At 50.2% G+C, this 13874-nt stretch overlaps 1 protein-coding gene across 1 annotated transcript in view; it reads right to left on the bottom strand.

Annotated features, from left to right (window-relative positions):
• The window catches only part of trappc14 (trafficking protein particle complex subunit 14), a 73810-nt gene extending 67698 nt beyond the window's left edge, over positions 1-6112 (bottom strand). The window contains exons 1-2 of the mRNA XM_041178764.1: positions 5723-6112; positions 5414-5536 (exon numbers count right to left, since the gene is read on the bottom strand). Coding sequence (XP_041034698.1) covers positions 5414-5536; positions 5723-5992 — 393 coding nt within the window. The 5' untranslated portion in view covers positions 5993-6112. The remainder of the gene's footprint in view (positions 1-5413; positions 5537-5722) is intronic.
• Between the last annotated feature and the right edge of the window lie 7762 nt (positions 6113-13874).

The raw sequence follows: 13874 nt of genomic DNA, 5'->3' as shown, positions 1-13874 counted from the left end.
AGTAATTTGGGAGACACAGCAAAAATTCATCCCTAGGAAGAAGAAGCATACTAAAGGGAGGACGAGGCAACCATGGCTGACAAGAGAAGTCAGGGACAGCATAAAAGCTAAAGAGAAAGCATACAATGTGGCAAAGAGCAGTAGGAAACCAGGAGATTGGGAAGCCTACAAAGACCAACAGAGGACAACTAAAAAAGAAATAAGGAGGGAGAAGATTAAATATGAAGGTAAACTAGCCAGTAATATAAAAGAAGATTGCAAGAGTTTTTTAGATATATAAAGGGTAAGAGAGAGGCAAAAGTGGACATTGACCCGCTGTGGAAGTAGTAGTGGGGAACAAAGAAATGGCGGAGGACTGAATAGGTACTTTGCGTCAGTCTTCATGGTGGAAGACAGGAGTAACATCCCCAAAGTTCAAGAGAATCGGGGGCAGAGGTGAGTATGATGACCAATACCAAGCAGAAGGTGCTAGGAAAACTGAAAGGTCTGAAGGTGGATAAATCACCTGGGCCAGATGGATTACACCCCAGAGTTCTGAAGGAGATAGCTGAAGAGATAGTGGAGGCGTTAGTGGTGATCTTTCAGGAATCACTGGAGTCAGGGAGGGTCCCAGAGGACTGGAAAATCGCTAATGTAACCCCCCCTGTTAAAGAAGGGATTGAGGCAAAAGTCGGGAAATTACAGGCCGATTTGCCTGACCTTGGTCGTTGATAAGATTTTAGGGTCCATTATTAAGGATGAGATTTCAGAATACTTGGAAGTGCATGATAAAATAGGGCAAAGTCAGCATGATTTCATCAAGGGGAGGTCATGCCTGACAAATTTGTTAGAATTCTTTGAGGAGGTAACGAGTAGGTTAGATAAAGGAGAGTCAATGGATGTTATCTACTTGGACTTCCAGAAGGTCTTTGACAAGGTGCCGCACAGGAGGCTGCTCAGTAAGATAAGATCCCATGGTGTTCAAGGCAAGGTACGAGCATGGATAGAAGATTGGCTGTCTGGCAGGAGGCAGAGAGTGGGGATAAGGGGGTCCTTCTCAGGATGGCAACCGGTGATTAGTGGAGTTGGGACCACAACTTTTCACTTTATATATTAATGATCTAGATGAAGGAACTAAGGGCATCCTGGCTAAGTTTGCAGATGATACAAGGATAGGTGGAGGGACAGGTAGTATTGAGGAGGCGGGGAGGCTGCAGAAGGATTTGGACAGTTTAGGAGAATGGGCAAAGAAGTGGCATGTGGAATACAACGTGGGGAAGTGTGAGGTCATGCACTTTGGTAGGAAGAATAGAGGCATAGACTATTTTCTAAATGGGGAGAGAATTCAGAAATCTGGAGTGCAAAGGGACTTGGGAGTCCTAGTCCAGGATTCTCTTAAGGTTAACTTGCAGGTTGAGTCGGTAGTTAGGAAGGCAAATGCAACGTTGGTATTTATTTTGAGAGGACTAGAATATAAAAGCAGGGATGTGCTGCTGAGGCTTTATAAGGCTCTGGTCAGACCACATTTAGAATATTGTGAGCAATTTTGGGCCCCGTATCTCAGGAAGGATGTTCTGGCCCTGGAGAGGGTCCAGAGGAGGTTCACGAGAACGATCCCAGGAATGAAAGGCTTAACATATGAGGAATGTTTGAGGACTCTGGGTCTATACTCGATGGAGTTTGGAAGGATGAGGGGGGATCTGATTGAAATTTACAGAATACTGAAAGGCCTGGATAGAACGGATGTGGGGAAGATGTTTCCATCAGTAGGAGAGACATTAGTAGGCGTAGAAGGGCACAGCCTCAGAGTAAAGGGAAGACCTTTTAGGACAGAGATGAGGAGAAACTTCTTTAACCAGAGAGTGGTGAATCTATGGAATTCATTGCCACAGAAGGCTGTGGAGGCCAGGTCATTGAATGTACTTAAAACCGAGATAGATAGGTTCTTGATTGGTAAGGGGATCAAAGGTTATGGGGAGAAGGCAGGAGAATGGGTTGAGAAACTTATCAGCCATGATTGAATGGCGGAGCAGACTCGATGGGCCAAATGGCCTAATTTCTGCTCCTATGTCTTATGGTCTAATTCAACGTCCAGCGCGATTGATCTACATTAAAGGCATTTTCAGCATACATTGGATTTCCTAACAACCATCGTACTGCAGATCCCACATTCTCTCATTCGTCCTAACTGAAGCAAGGATAACCAGTTGCAACAGTAGAAATGAAAGTTGTTTATCATGATGGGTAATTACACATCCCAGTTCTTTCTGCCTGTCTTACTTTGGCACAGGCGGGTCACCGGTTTGGAGTGGCAGATACTCCAGACACACAAATGCACTCACTCTCTTAATTTTACACTGGAAGGTGTCAGAATGATATTAGCTGATAATAGATGCAAAATGTCAACAAAACTAAACAACAGACTTCAATATGCGCTAACACTGCAACCAAACTGGAAGGAACACAGTTCTCAACAATTAGGAAGCTAAGAGGCTGCAGGGAATTATCACAAGCATTACCAACTCAGAGCGTGAACCAGGAAGTGCTGGAGCCCCAGTGAGTTTTATTACTATCGCCAACTAATACATCTGTTCAAGCAAAAATCAGAGTGTTCACAAGTTTATCAATTTAAGGCTGCATCTGAATCACAGAACCATAAATAACCTTCACAGACACCCCACTGCCAACAGGCACCCCACTGCCAACAGTATAGTCAGGATTTGCTGGGACCCTCTGATCGCAGCAGTAAGTTGCGAAACTGGAGACAACCTCCTATAATATCAATCCAGCCGTGCCACCACCATACAATCGTTTTCAACTGACCACGACAACCATGACAGGGTGCAAAGCGACTTGCACCAACACTGTGCCTTCAGCACAGCAATCAGCAGGCACTCTCCCAACCCAATTCACCCAGCTAGCACCCCAAACCTACCCCACACATCCCACACTCGCCCAATTCACCCAGCTAGCACCCCAAACCTACCCCACACATCCCACACTCGCCCAATTCACCCAGCTAGCACCCCAAACCTACCCCACACACCCCACACTCGCCCAATTAACCCAGCTAGCACCCCAAACCTACCCTACACATCCTACACTCGCCCAATTCACCCAGCTAGCACCCCAAACCTGCCCCACACATCCCACACTCGCCCAATTCACCCAGCTAGCACCCCAAACCTGCCCCACACATCCCACACTCGCCCAATTCACCCAGCTAGCACCCCAAACCTGCCCCACACATCCCACACTCGCCCAATTCACCCAGCTAGCACCCCAAACCTGCCCCACACATCCCACACTCGCCCAATTCACCCAGCTAGCACCCCAAACCTGCCCCACACATCCCACACTCCCCCCATTTCACCCAGCTAGCACCCCAAACCTGCCCTACACATCCTACACTCGCCCAATTCACCCAGCTAGCACCCCAAACCTGCCCCACACATCCCACACTCGCCCAATTCACCCAGCTAGCACCCCAAACCTGCCCCACACATCCCACACTCGCCCAATTCACCCAGCTAGCACCCCAAACCTGCCCCACACATCCCACACTCGCCCAATTCACCCAGCTAGCACCCCAAACCTGCCCCACACATCCCACACTCGCCCAATTCACCCAGCTAGCACCCCAAACCTGCCCCACACATCCCACACTCGCCCAATTCACCCAGCTAGCACCCCAAACCTGCCCCACACATCCCACACTCGCTCAATTAACCCAGCTAGCACCCCAAACCTGCCCTACACATCTTACACTCGCCCAATTCACCCAGCTAGCACCCCAAACCTGCCCCACACATCCCACACTCGCCCAATTCACCCAGCTAGCACCCCAAACCTGCCCCACACATCCCACACTCGCCCAATTCACCCAGCTAGCACCCCAAACCTGCCCCACACATCCCACACTCGCCCAATTAACCCAGCTAGCACCCCAAACCTGCCCTACACATCTTACACTCGCCCAATTCACCCAGCTAGCACCCCAAACCTGCCCCACACATCCCACACTCGCCCAATTCACCCAGCTAGCACCCCAAACCTGCCCCACACATCCCACACTCGCCCAATTCACCCAGCTAGCACCCCAAACCTACCCCACACACCCCACACTCGCCCAATTCACCCAGCTAGCACCCCAAACCTGCCCCACACATCCCACACTCGCCCAATTCACCCAGCTAGCACCCCAAACCTACCCCACACACCCCACACTCGCCCAATTCACCCAGCTAGCACCCCAAACCTGCCCCACACATCCCACACTCGCCCAATTCACCCAGCTAGCACCCCAAACCTGCCCCACACATCCCACACTCGCCCAATTCACCCAGCTAGCACCCCAAACCTGCCCCACACATCCCACACTCGCCCAATTCACCCAGCTAGCACCCCAAACCTGCCCTACACATCTTACACTCGCCCAATTCACCCAGCTAGCACCCCAAACCTGCCCCACACATCCCACACTCGCCCAATTCACCCAGCTAGCACCCCAAACCTGCCCCACACATCCCACACTCGCCCAATTCACCCAGCTAGCACCCCAAACCTACCCCACACACCCCACACTCGCCCAATTCACCCAGCTAGCACCCCAAACCTGCCCCACACATCCCACACTCGCCCAATTCACCCAGCTAGCACCCCAAACCTACCCCACACACCCCACACTCGCCCAATTCACCCAGCTAGCACCCCAAACCTGCCCCACACATCCCACACTCGCCCCATTCACCCAGCTAGCACCCCAAACCTGCCCCACACATCCCACACTCGCCCAATTCACCCAGCTAGCACCCCAAACCTGCCCCACACATCCCACACTCGCCCAATTCACCCAGCTAGCACCCCAAACCTGCCCCACACATCCCACACTCGCCCAATTCACCCAGCTAGCACCCCAAACCTACCCCACACATCCCACACTCGCCCAATTCACCCAGCTAGCACCCCAAACCTGCCCCACACATCCCACACTCGCCCAATTCACCCAGCTAGCACCCCAAACCTACCCCACACACCCCACACTCGCCCAATTCACCCAGCTAGCACCCCAAACCTGCCCCACACATCCCACACTCGCCCAATTCACCCAGCTAGAACGCAATACCTACCCTAAACATCCCGCCCCCACCCCACCCACCATGCTGGCACCACCCCCCACACAATGCACCCGGCTGGCGCCGACCCCCACCCCAGGTGCCCGGCTGGCGCCGACCCCCCATCCCAGGCGCCGATCCCCCACCCCAGGTGCCCAGCTGGCGCCGGCGCCGACCCCAGGTGCCCGGCTGGCGCCGACCCCCCCACTCCAGGTGCCCGGCTGGCGCCGACCCCCCATCCCAGGTGCCCAGCTGGCGCCAACCCCCACCCCAGGTGCCCGGCTGGTGCCGACCCCCCCCCTCCACCCCTCGGTGCTCACCTGACTCCTGCAGTCGCCCTCCTTGCCCGCCGCCCCGGCGCCGTGTGTGAGCAGCGGGCGGCACTCGCGGAAGCCGCCGAGCTCCTGCTGCTGCCGCCGCCGCTGATGATGCTGCTGCTGCCGCTGCCCCCGGCCCTGATGCTGATGCTGCTGCTGCTGCCGCCGCCGCCGCTTCCTCTCCTCGGGCTGCCCGAGGCCCAGTCCGGATCCCCGGGGCTGATCCCCACCTTCCTCCGCCGCCGCCTCCTCCACCACCTCCTCGGCCTCATCCCCCTCCTCACCCTCCTCCTCCTCCTCTTCCTCCACCACCTGCTCCTCCGGAGGAGGAGGCGGCGGCTGCTGGAGGCCGGGGCAGACGCTGGCCAGGGCGGACAGCGAGCTGGAGAGCTCCCGCCAGCCGGGCGGCTCCAGGGCCCCGGCCTCCAGCGGGGAGTCGCGGGCCCGGCAGCGGACCACCAGCACGAAGCGCACCGTCTCGCCCAGGTAGAGCTGGGCCCGGCGGGGGAGGCTGCGGTAGCGACTGTAATCCGGAACCGGCCCGGCCGGGAAATACATCAGGTACTCGCAGAGGGACTCCATTAGCGCACGGACCAACCTCCCCCGCTGCCGCCGCCCCCTAGAGACAGGCCCCCTCAATGGCAGCCCGAGTTCATCCACCTGCAACCCCTCACCATGGCAACCGCCCGCCGGAGGACTAGAGCCGGCCGCCGGAGGACTACAACGAGGCACGACCAATCGATCGCCGAGCCCACAGGTGTGTCCCCCCCCCCCGCCCGGCCCCGCCCCCACCTCGTCCAGCCCAGCCCAGCCTCGCCTCGCCTGCAGCAGCGAGGCTTGCCAACCCCTCCAGGATCGCCCCGCCCCGCCCTGGCTGGCCCCGCCCCACCTCGCCCAGCCAAGCCCAGTCTCGCCTGCAGCAGCGAGGCTTGCCAACCCCTCCAGGATCGCCCCGCCCCGCCCTGGCTGGCCCCGCCTCGCCCCGCTTGCGCCAACGAGACTTGCCAACCCTTCTAGGATGGCCCTGGAGTCTCTAGGAATTGAGGATCCATCTCCAGCACCAACCCCCAACGCCCCCCTCCAGCCCTACTGGATTTTCTTGACCATTTTTAACAAAAATTTCCTTCAGACATTTTCGCCCATTCGCTGGGCAAATATTGTGTCCTGGTGATGGGAGAGGAGGTTTGCGGACACAGCGAAGCCTCACCGGATTGGTCCCTGGGGTGACCTTCTTTTAAGACCATAAGACGTAGGAGCAGGAGTAGGCCGTTCGGCCCATCGAGCCCGCTCCGCCATTCAATGAGACCATGGCTGATCTGATAATCCTCAACTCCACTTTCCTGCCTTTTCCCCATAACCCTTGGCTCCCTTAAAGATTAAAAATCTGTCCATCTCAGCCTTGAATATACTGAACGACCCCCAGCCCAGCCCTTACCCCCCCCGCCCCGCCCTGCGGTAAAGAATTACATAGATTCTCTACCCTCTGAGAGAAGAAATTCCTCCTCATCTCTGTCTTAAATGGGCGACCCCTTACTCTGAGATTATGTCCTCTGGTCCTAGACTCTCCCAGAAAGGGAAACAATCTCTCAGCATCTACCCTGTCAAGCCCCCTGTGAATCTTAAGTATTTCAATAAGGTCACCTCTCAATCTTCTAAACTCCAATGAGTACAGGTCCAACCTACTCAACCTCTCCTCAGAAGAAAATCCCTCCATACCAAGGATCAACCTAGTGAACCTTCTCTGGACTGCCTCCAATGCCTGTATATCTATCCTCAGACAAGGGGACCAAAACCGTTCATAGTATTCTAGGTGTGGTCTAACCAGTGCCTTGTATAGTTTTAGCAAGATTTCCCTATTTTTATGCACTTTGAAATAAAGGCCAACATTCCATTTGCCTTCCATATTTCCCGTTGAACTTGTATGTTAGCTTTTTGTGATTCATGCACAAGGCCCCCCAAATCCCTCTGCGCTGCAGCATTCTTTAGTCTTTCTCCATGTAAATAATATTCAGCTCCTCTATTCTTCCTGCCAAAATGCATAACCTCACATTTTCCCACATTAAATTCCATCTGCCAAGTTTTTCCCGCTCACTTAACCTGTCTCTATCCCTCTGTAGTGTCATCCTCACCACTTGCCTTCCCACCTATTTTTGTGTCATCCGCAAACTTGCCAATAACACATTCACTTCCCTCATCTATGTCATTCATATATATTGTAAATAATTGAGGCCCCAGCACTGATCCCTGTGGCACTCCACTAGTTATAGGTTGCCATCCCAAAAATGCCCCCCAACCCAACTCCCTGTCTTTTATTAGTTAGCCAATCCTCTGACCATGTTAATACACTACCCCAACATCATGGGTTCTCATCTTATTAAGTAGTCTTATGTGTGGTTCCCTATCAAACGCCTTTTGGAAATCCAAATATATTACATCTACTGGTTCCCCTTTATCTATCCCGCTAATTACCTCTGCAAAGAATTCTAATAAATTTGTCAGGCATAATTTCCCCTTCATGAAACCATGCTGGCCCTGCTTGATTATATTATGTATTTCTAAATGCTCTGCTGTTACATCCTTTATAATAGGCTCTAACATTTTCCCAATGACAGATGTTAAGCTAACTGGCCTATAGCTACCTGTTTTTTGTCTCCCTCCCTTTTTGTACAAGGGTCTTACATTGGCTATTCTCCTATCCTCTGGGACTTTTCCAGAATCTAAGGGTTCTTGGAAGATTACTACCAGTGCATCCACTATCTCTGTAGTTACTTCCTTTAATATCCATCAGGTCCAAGGGACTTATCGGTCTTTAGCCCGATTAGTTTCCCTAGTACTTTTTCTCTAGTGGTAGTTATTGTATTAATTTCCTCCCCCTTTTGCCCTTGATTATTCAGTATTTTTGGAATGCTATTAGTGTCTTCTACCGTGAAGACTGATGCAAAGTATTTATTCAACTCCTCTGCCATTTCCTGGTTCCCCATTATTATTTCTCCAGCCTCATTCTCTGAGGGCCTTATGTTCGCTTTGGCCTCTCTCTTCCTTTTTATACATTTAAAGAAGCTCTTACTGTCCGCTTTTATATAACTTGCAAATGTACCCTCAAAGTTTATTTTCTCCCTCTTTATTATTTTTTGGTCATCTTTTGTTGGTTTTTAAAACTTTCCCAATCCTCTGGCTTATCACTAATCTTTGCCACATTGTATGTTTTTTCTTTCAATTCTTTATTTTTTCAAAGGATGTGGGCATTGCAGCCAAGGCTAGCAAACCACTCAGTTCAAGGACAAATAGGGATGGGTAATAAATGCTGCCCTTGCCAGTGACACCCACATCCCATGAAAGAATATTTTAAAAAAAGAGGCTAAAAACAAAATACTGTAGATGCTAGAAATCTGAAATAAAAACAGAGAATGGTGGAAAAGCTCAACAGGTCTGGCAGAATCTGTGGAGAGAGAAACAGAGTTAACATTTCGAGCCCATGTGCCCTCAGAACTCTGAACAAGAGTCATACGGACTCCAAACATTAACTCTGTTTCTCTCTCCACAGATAGTGCTAGACCTGCTGAGTTTCTCTAGCATTTCTGTTCCTATTTTCTTTAAAAGAGGCTGTTTTATAGGCAGCTAGGAAACAAATATTAAAACCTGGGAGGGTACCAGTAAAACCTGTCCAATTTGGCCTTGCATACCTTAAAATGGAACTCCAGTATTACTGGTGTCAGTATTATAGATTTTTGCTGGAGATTTGAAACTTCTGAACTGCTTTTTCCTCCTGGGGTTTGAGTAATGATAAGTTTGCTTTCCAATTATTGGTGGGAGAATGGAGCTCCATGATGATGGGGACATTGGATAACCAATGGAAGCGTGTAGGGGTAGGACTAGTGGAGAGAGGAGACAATGCATTGACAACTCCAGGAATACGACCAGACAGAACTGGCAACCCCAGCGGAAACTAAGGTTGCCAACTCTCCAGGATTGACCTGGATTCTCCAGGAATTGAAGTTCAATCTCCAGGGCACTGCTGTGTTCAAATCCTGGAGAATAATCATAGGGACATTTAAAAAGATTGTTTCTTGTTTGTCATTTTCTTTGAGCATTTCTCTTCACCGGGTATAGAAATTTTGAAAAAAAAACTGTTTGGCTGACACTTTGTTGGGGTTGCCAACTGTGTGTTCCTGGAGGTTTCGTCACATGACTTGCCCCCGCGCTCCAGCCATTAGTGGCCAACACGTCCATCCTTGTGACGTACGGCCTTCCTACAACAATTGGAAAGCAAAAAGACTCATTACCCAGTTGGATGGCGCTTGACTGTCAACCAAACAACCTTTGTTCCCCCCATTTTCAATATTTTTATATCTGGTATAGAAAATTTTTGAAAACAAAAGGCCAAAGAAAATTAATATCCGGATGATTTTCCTCCAGGATTTGCACACAGCAGTGTCCTGGAGATTGATATTCAATTCCTGGAGACTCCAGGCCAATCTAGAAGGGTTGGCAACCCTACACATAATCCAATTGGGTAATGAGACATTTTGCTTTCCAATTGGCACAGGAAGGCAGAACGATACAACGATGGATATGTTGGCCGACTCTTGGATGGAGCGTCGGGAGGTGGGGGCGGGGTGGGGGGGGGGGGTGGGGGGGGGGTGTGGGGTGGGGGGGGGGGGGGAGTCATGTGGTGAAACCTCCAGGAATACATTTGATCACAGTTGGCAACCCTCCTCTCCAACAACAACGCCCTGCATTTCAATAGAGCGTCATTCCAAACCACAACGAGCCTGTTTCCATTCAACAACACTGAAGGAGCTCTTCACCATCCAGAACAACCAAAGCAGCTCCTTGATCGGCCATTCAGCCCCTTGTGTGCGTGCCGGCGATGGAACACGCCATCCAGCCTAATCCTGCTTTCCAGCTCTCTGGGTCCATAGCCCTGCAGGTGACAGCACGTCAAATGCATGTCCCAAGCTCCTTTTTAAAGCAGGAGGAGAGAGAGAGAGAGAGACAGAGACAGAGAGGTTTGGTGGGGGTGGGGTGGAATTCCAGAGCTTGGGGTCCAGGCAGCTGAAGGCGGCCACCAGTGGTGGAGCGATGGAAACTGTCGGTGCTCGCGAGACGTGAATTGGTGGAGTGCAGAGATCTTAGAGGGTCGTAGGGCTGGAGGAGGCTACAGACATAGGGAGAAGGCACGGCCAATCTCAGAGAAATCATGGAATGTCATACCCTAATCCTAGTTAAGCTGTTTTTCCCTCTCTTTTATTTATAATTTGGGTTTCTGTTGTTTATAAAGGGGCATTTTTTTTTGTTTGGTAGCTGCTCCATAACACAGTTCACCACAGTTGCCACCAAAAGAAAAAGAGAATTACATTACAGCATTGGCACAAGCCATTTAGCCCATCTGCTTCATGCTGGTTTTAATGCTCCACACATTGGCCTCCTCCAAACTCCTCTTCATCTCACTCCCATCAGCATATCCTTCGATTCTTTTCTCCCTCATGTGTTTATCCAGCTTCCCATTAAATGCATATACGCTATTCACTTCAACCACTCCCCATTTTCACCAGTCCCTGAGAGAAATAATTCATTCGCATATGCAAGGAAGATTTAGTTGAATGGGCACATTTGTGTCCCTAGTAGAGATTTTTTAAATTATCAATGAATCTGTTAGGCTCCACATGGAGAATTCTTTTCTTAGATTCGTTCATGGGATGTGGGCGTCACTGGCTGGGCCCAGCATTTATTGCCCATTCCTAATTGTCCCCTGAGAAGGTGGTGGTGAGCTGCCTTCTTGAACCGTTGCAGTCCAAATCTTTCCAAGTGTGGGGGAGACCAGAACTAGGTGTACAGTTAAGGGTTAATGGTTATGTTAATTAGACAATGATGTCAATGATGATGTAATCATGACATCAGGGTCAGATGACCAAGAGACTCCAAGGGAGCAAGGCACAAAGCAGTCTGTATCCAGAGAACAATGTACTTACCATGAGGTCTTGGATGTGAATAGTGTAAATATACAGTTTTAAGAAAAATTAAATACTGACTGTCTCCAAGTCACTCCTAGAGTAAGTGAAAGCTCACCAAGCCAGAAGACAATACAAGTAAAGGACAACAGGCGAAATCACTAGGGGCCATCAATATATGACAGTCACTCCAGTAGAGAATTCAGGAGAAACTTCTTTACTCAGAGAGCAGTGAGACTGTGAAACTCAAAACCATAAGGAGTAGTTGAGGTGAATAGTATCGATGAATTTAAGGGGCCACTAGATAAACTCATGTGTGATGAAGGAATAGGAGGATGGAGCCATTATATGCCCTGTCAGTGTGGCTAAATAGAGCTGACCCAAGGACACTTGTGAAATGCCTTGTGATATTTTTTGACGTTATTGGTGCACTGATGGATTATTGGCCCCTATCAGGTGAAAAGGAATGAATTTACAACGTTTAGGGTGCTGTTCAGAGGCGGTGCAGTGGGTAACAACCCCGCCTCTGAGCCAGGACCTCCAGGTTCTCAACCCAATCCAGGACTCGACAGCCAGAGAAGGTGCGTTCGTCATGCGGCCAAACTAGTTGAGTATCGGCCTGCAAATCCTTCCAATGCACATGCCAATGGCAGGCGGTAAGAGTGGGAGAGATTGCTGGTCAGCCATGTGATGGATAGAAAGTTGGACCCTCTACCATCACTATCCGTAGCTCCAGATTACAACACGCATGGAAAAGTGCATGTTGCCACAGCATCATCTCCCTCACTGAACCGCACCACACCAACACCGCAGTGACGTTGAAATCCTGTTCTTTGGAACTTTAAGGGATGTGGTGAAAATGACCAAGTTTAGAAGATTTGCAATTGTGAGAATAAGTTTCAGGGAGACCCTGTGGTTTAGGAAAGTGTATTTTGAGTACCTTTAGTTAACACGTTGCACCGTTCCTCAAAGGAACAAGAAAATAATGCTTTAACTCTTTCGAGTCAAAACAAATAAACTAAATTAACAAACCAAGGGACAAATTAAAAGGCAGCCCCTTAAAGGGAAACTGCAAAAACAAAAGGCAAAATTTAAAGGGAACTTACAAACATCAAAACAAAATGTTATTAAGAGGGTCAATAAAACACCCCAGTCCCCGCGTTGCCTACCGAGCACGGAAAGGCCTTGAAGGTGCCGGCAGACACCGCGTGCTCCCTCTCCAGGGACACCTGGCTGTGTACATAGCCACGGAAGAGAGGCAGGCAGTCGGGCGGGACAGCCCCATCGATCGCCCACTGCCTGGACTTGTTAATGGCCAACTCAGCCCGGTCCAGGAGCAAGTGCACGAGGAGGTCCTCCTCCCTCCCCAATCCCCTCCACACCCGGTGAAAGTAAAGCTTTAGACGCCAACTTAGATAATTTCTATTAATTATTCCTATTAATAATTCCTGCTGTTAAATAATTTCTAGTCCTGGTTGCAAAGATAAATATCTCATCAAATGTTAAATGTGTGCAAGGACGTACACATGCTTGTTAGGCACATCAACACCAAACATATTTTCCAATTTTGATAATATGGCTTCAGTTCAGCTCATTTCCAAAGCAGGCTTTACAATGCAATGCCAATAAACTTAAAGCAGCGTGAAAGGGACATTGATTGCTTCCTGCTGTAAGGGTTTTGTGGCAGGGTTACTATTGCCAGTCTTAGACAATTCCGAAGCTCTCTTGGTCAGCCTCCCACCTCCTACTCTGCATAAAGTTGAGGCTCCTCCACTGCTACCCAGAACCAAACGGGCACCAAGTCCCATTCACCCATCACCCCGCGGTGCTCACCGACCCGACACTGGCTCCCGGTCCAGCCAATGCTCCTTGTTTTCAAATCTCTCACGCACACACATACCCCACCCCCTCCCAACAACCCCCCCAACCCCCACCCCACAGCCTCTTCTTCTCTGTGACCTTCTTCAGCCCGACAGCCCACCGTTCCTCCAGAACTGGCCTCTTGCCAATTTTAACCGCCCGACCCGTCAGTGACCGTGCCTTCAATTGCCTGGGCCCTAAGCTCGGCAATTCCTTCCCTAAACCTCTCAGCCCCTCTTTCGTCCTTTAATATGCTCCTTCAAACCCTTGGCCAAGTATTTTGTCACCAATCCTAATATTTTGTAACGTGGCTTGGGGTTAAATTTTGCCAGATGGCAGCCCTGTGAAGCATCTTGGTACGTTTCCCACGTCCAAATGCCTCCTCATATTGCCTCAGTGAGGCCGCTTGGGGTGTTGTACTACTTGAAAGGCGCCATATAAATTCAAGTTGTTCTTGAACCACTGCAAACGCTGGATTGATCAATGATAAACTCCCCAGGGGGACACAGAATGTAAACCATAGCCAGGAATGGTTAGTGATTCACTATGTCCATGAGACCATAAGACATAGGAGCAGAAATTAGGCCATTCGGCCCATCGAGTCTGCTCTGCCATTCAATCATGGCTGATAAGTTTCTCAACCCCATTCTCCC

The sequence above is a fragment of the Carcharodon carcharias genome, chromosome 33, assembly GCF_017639515.1.
Source record: "Carcharodon carcharias isolate sCarCar2 chromosome 33, sCarCar2.pri, whole genome shotgun sequence".
In the NCBI taxonomy this organism is placed as follows: domain Eukaryota; kingdom Metazoa; phylum Chordata; class Chondrichthyes; order Lamniformes; family Lamnidae; genus Carcharodon; species Carcharodon carcharias.
The sequence above is the reverse complement of the archived record's forward strand: the minus strand, read 5'-3'. Positions and strand labels throughout refer to the sequence as shown.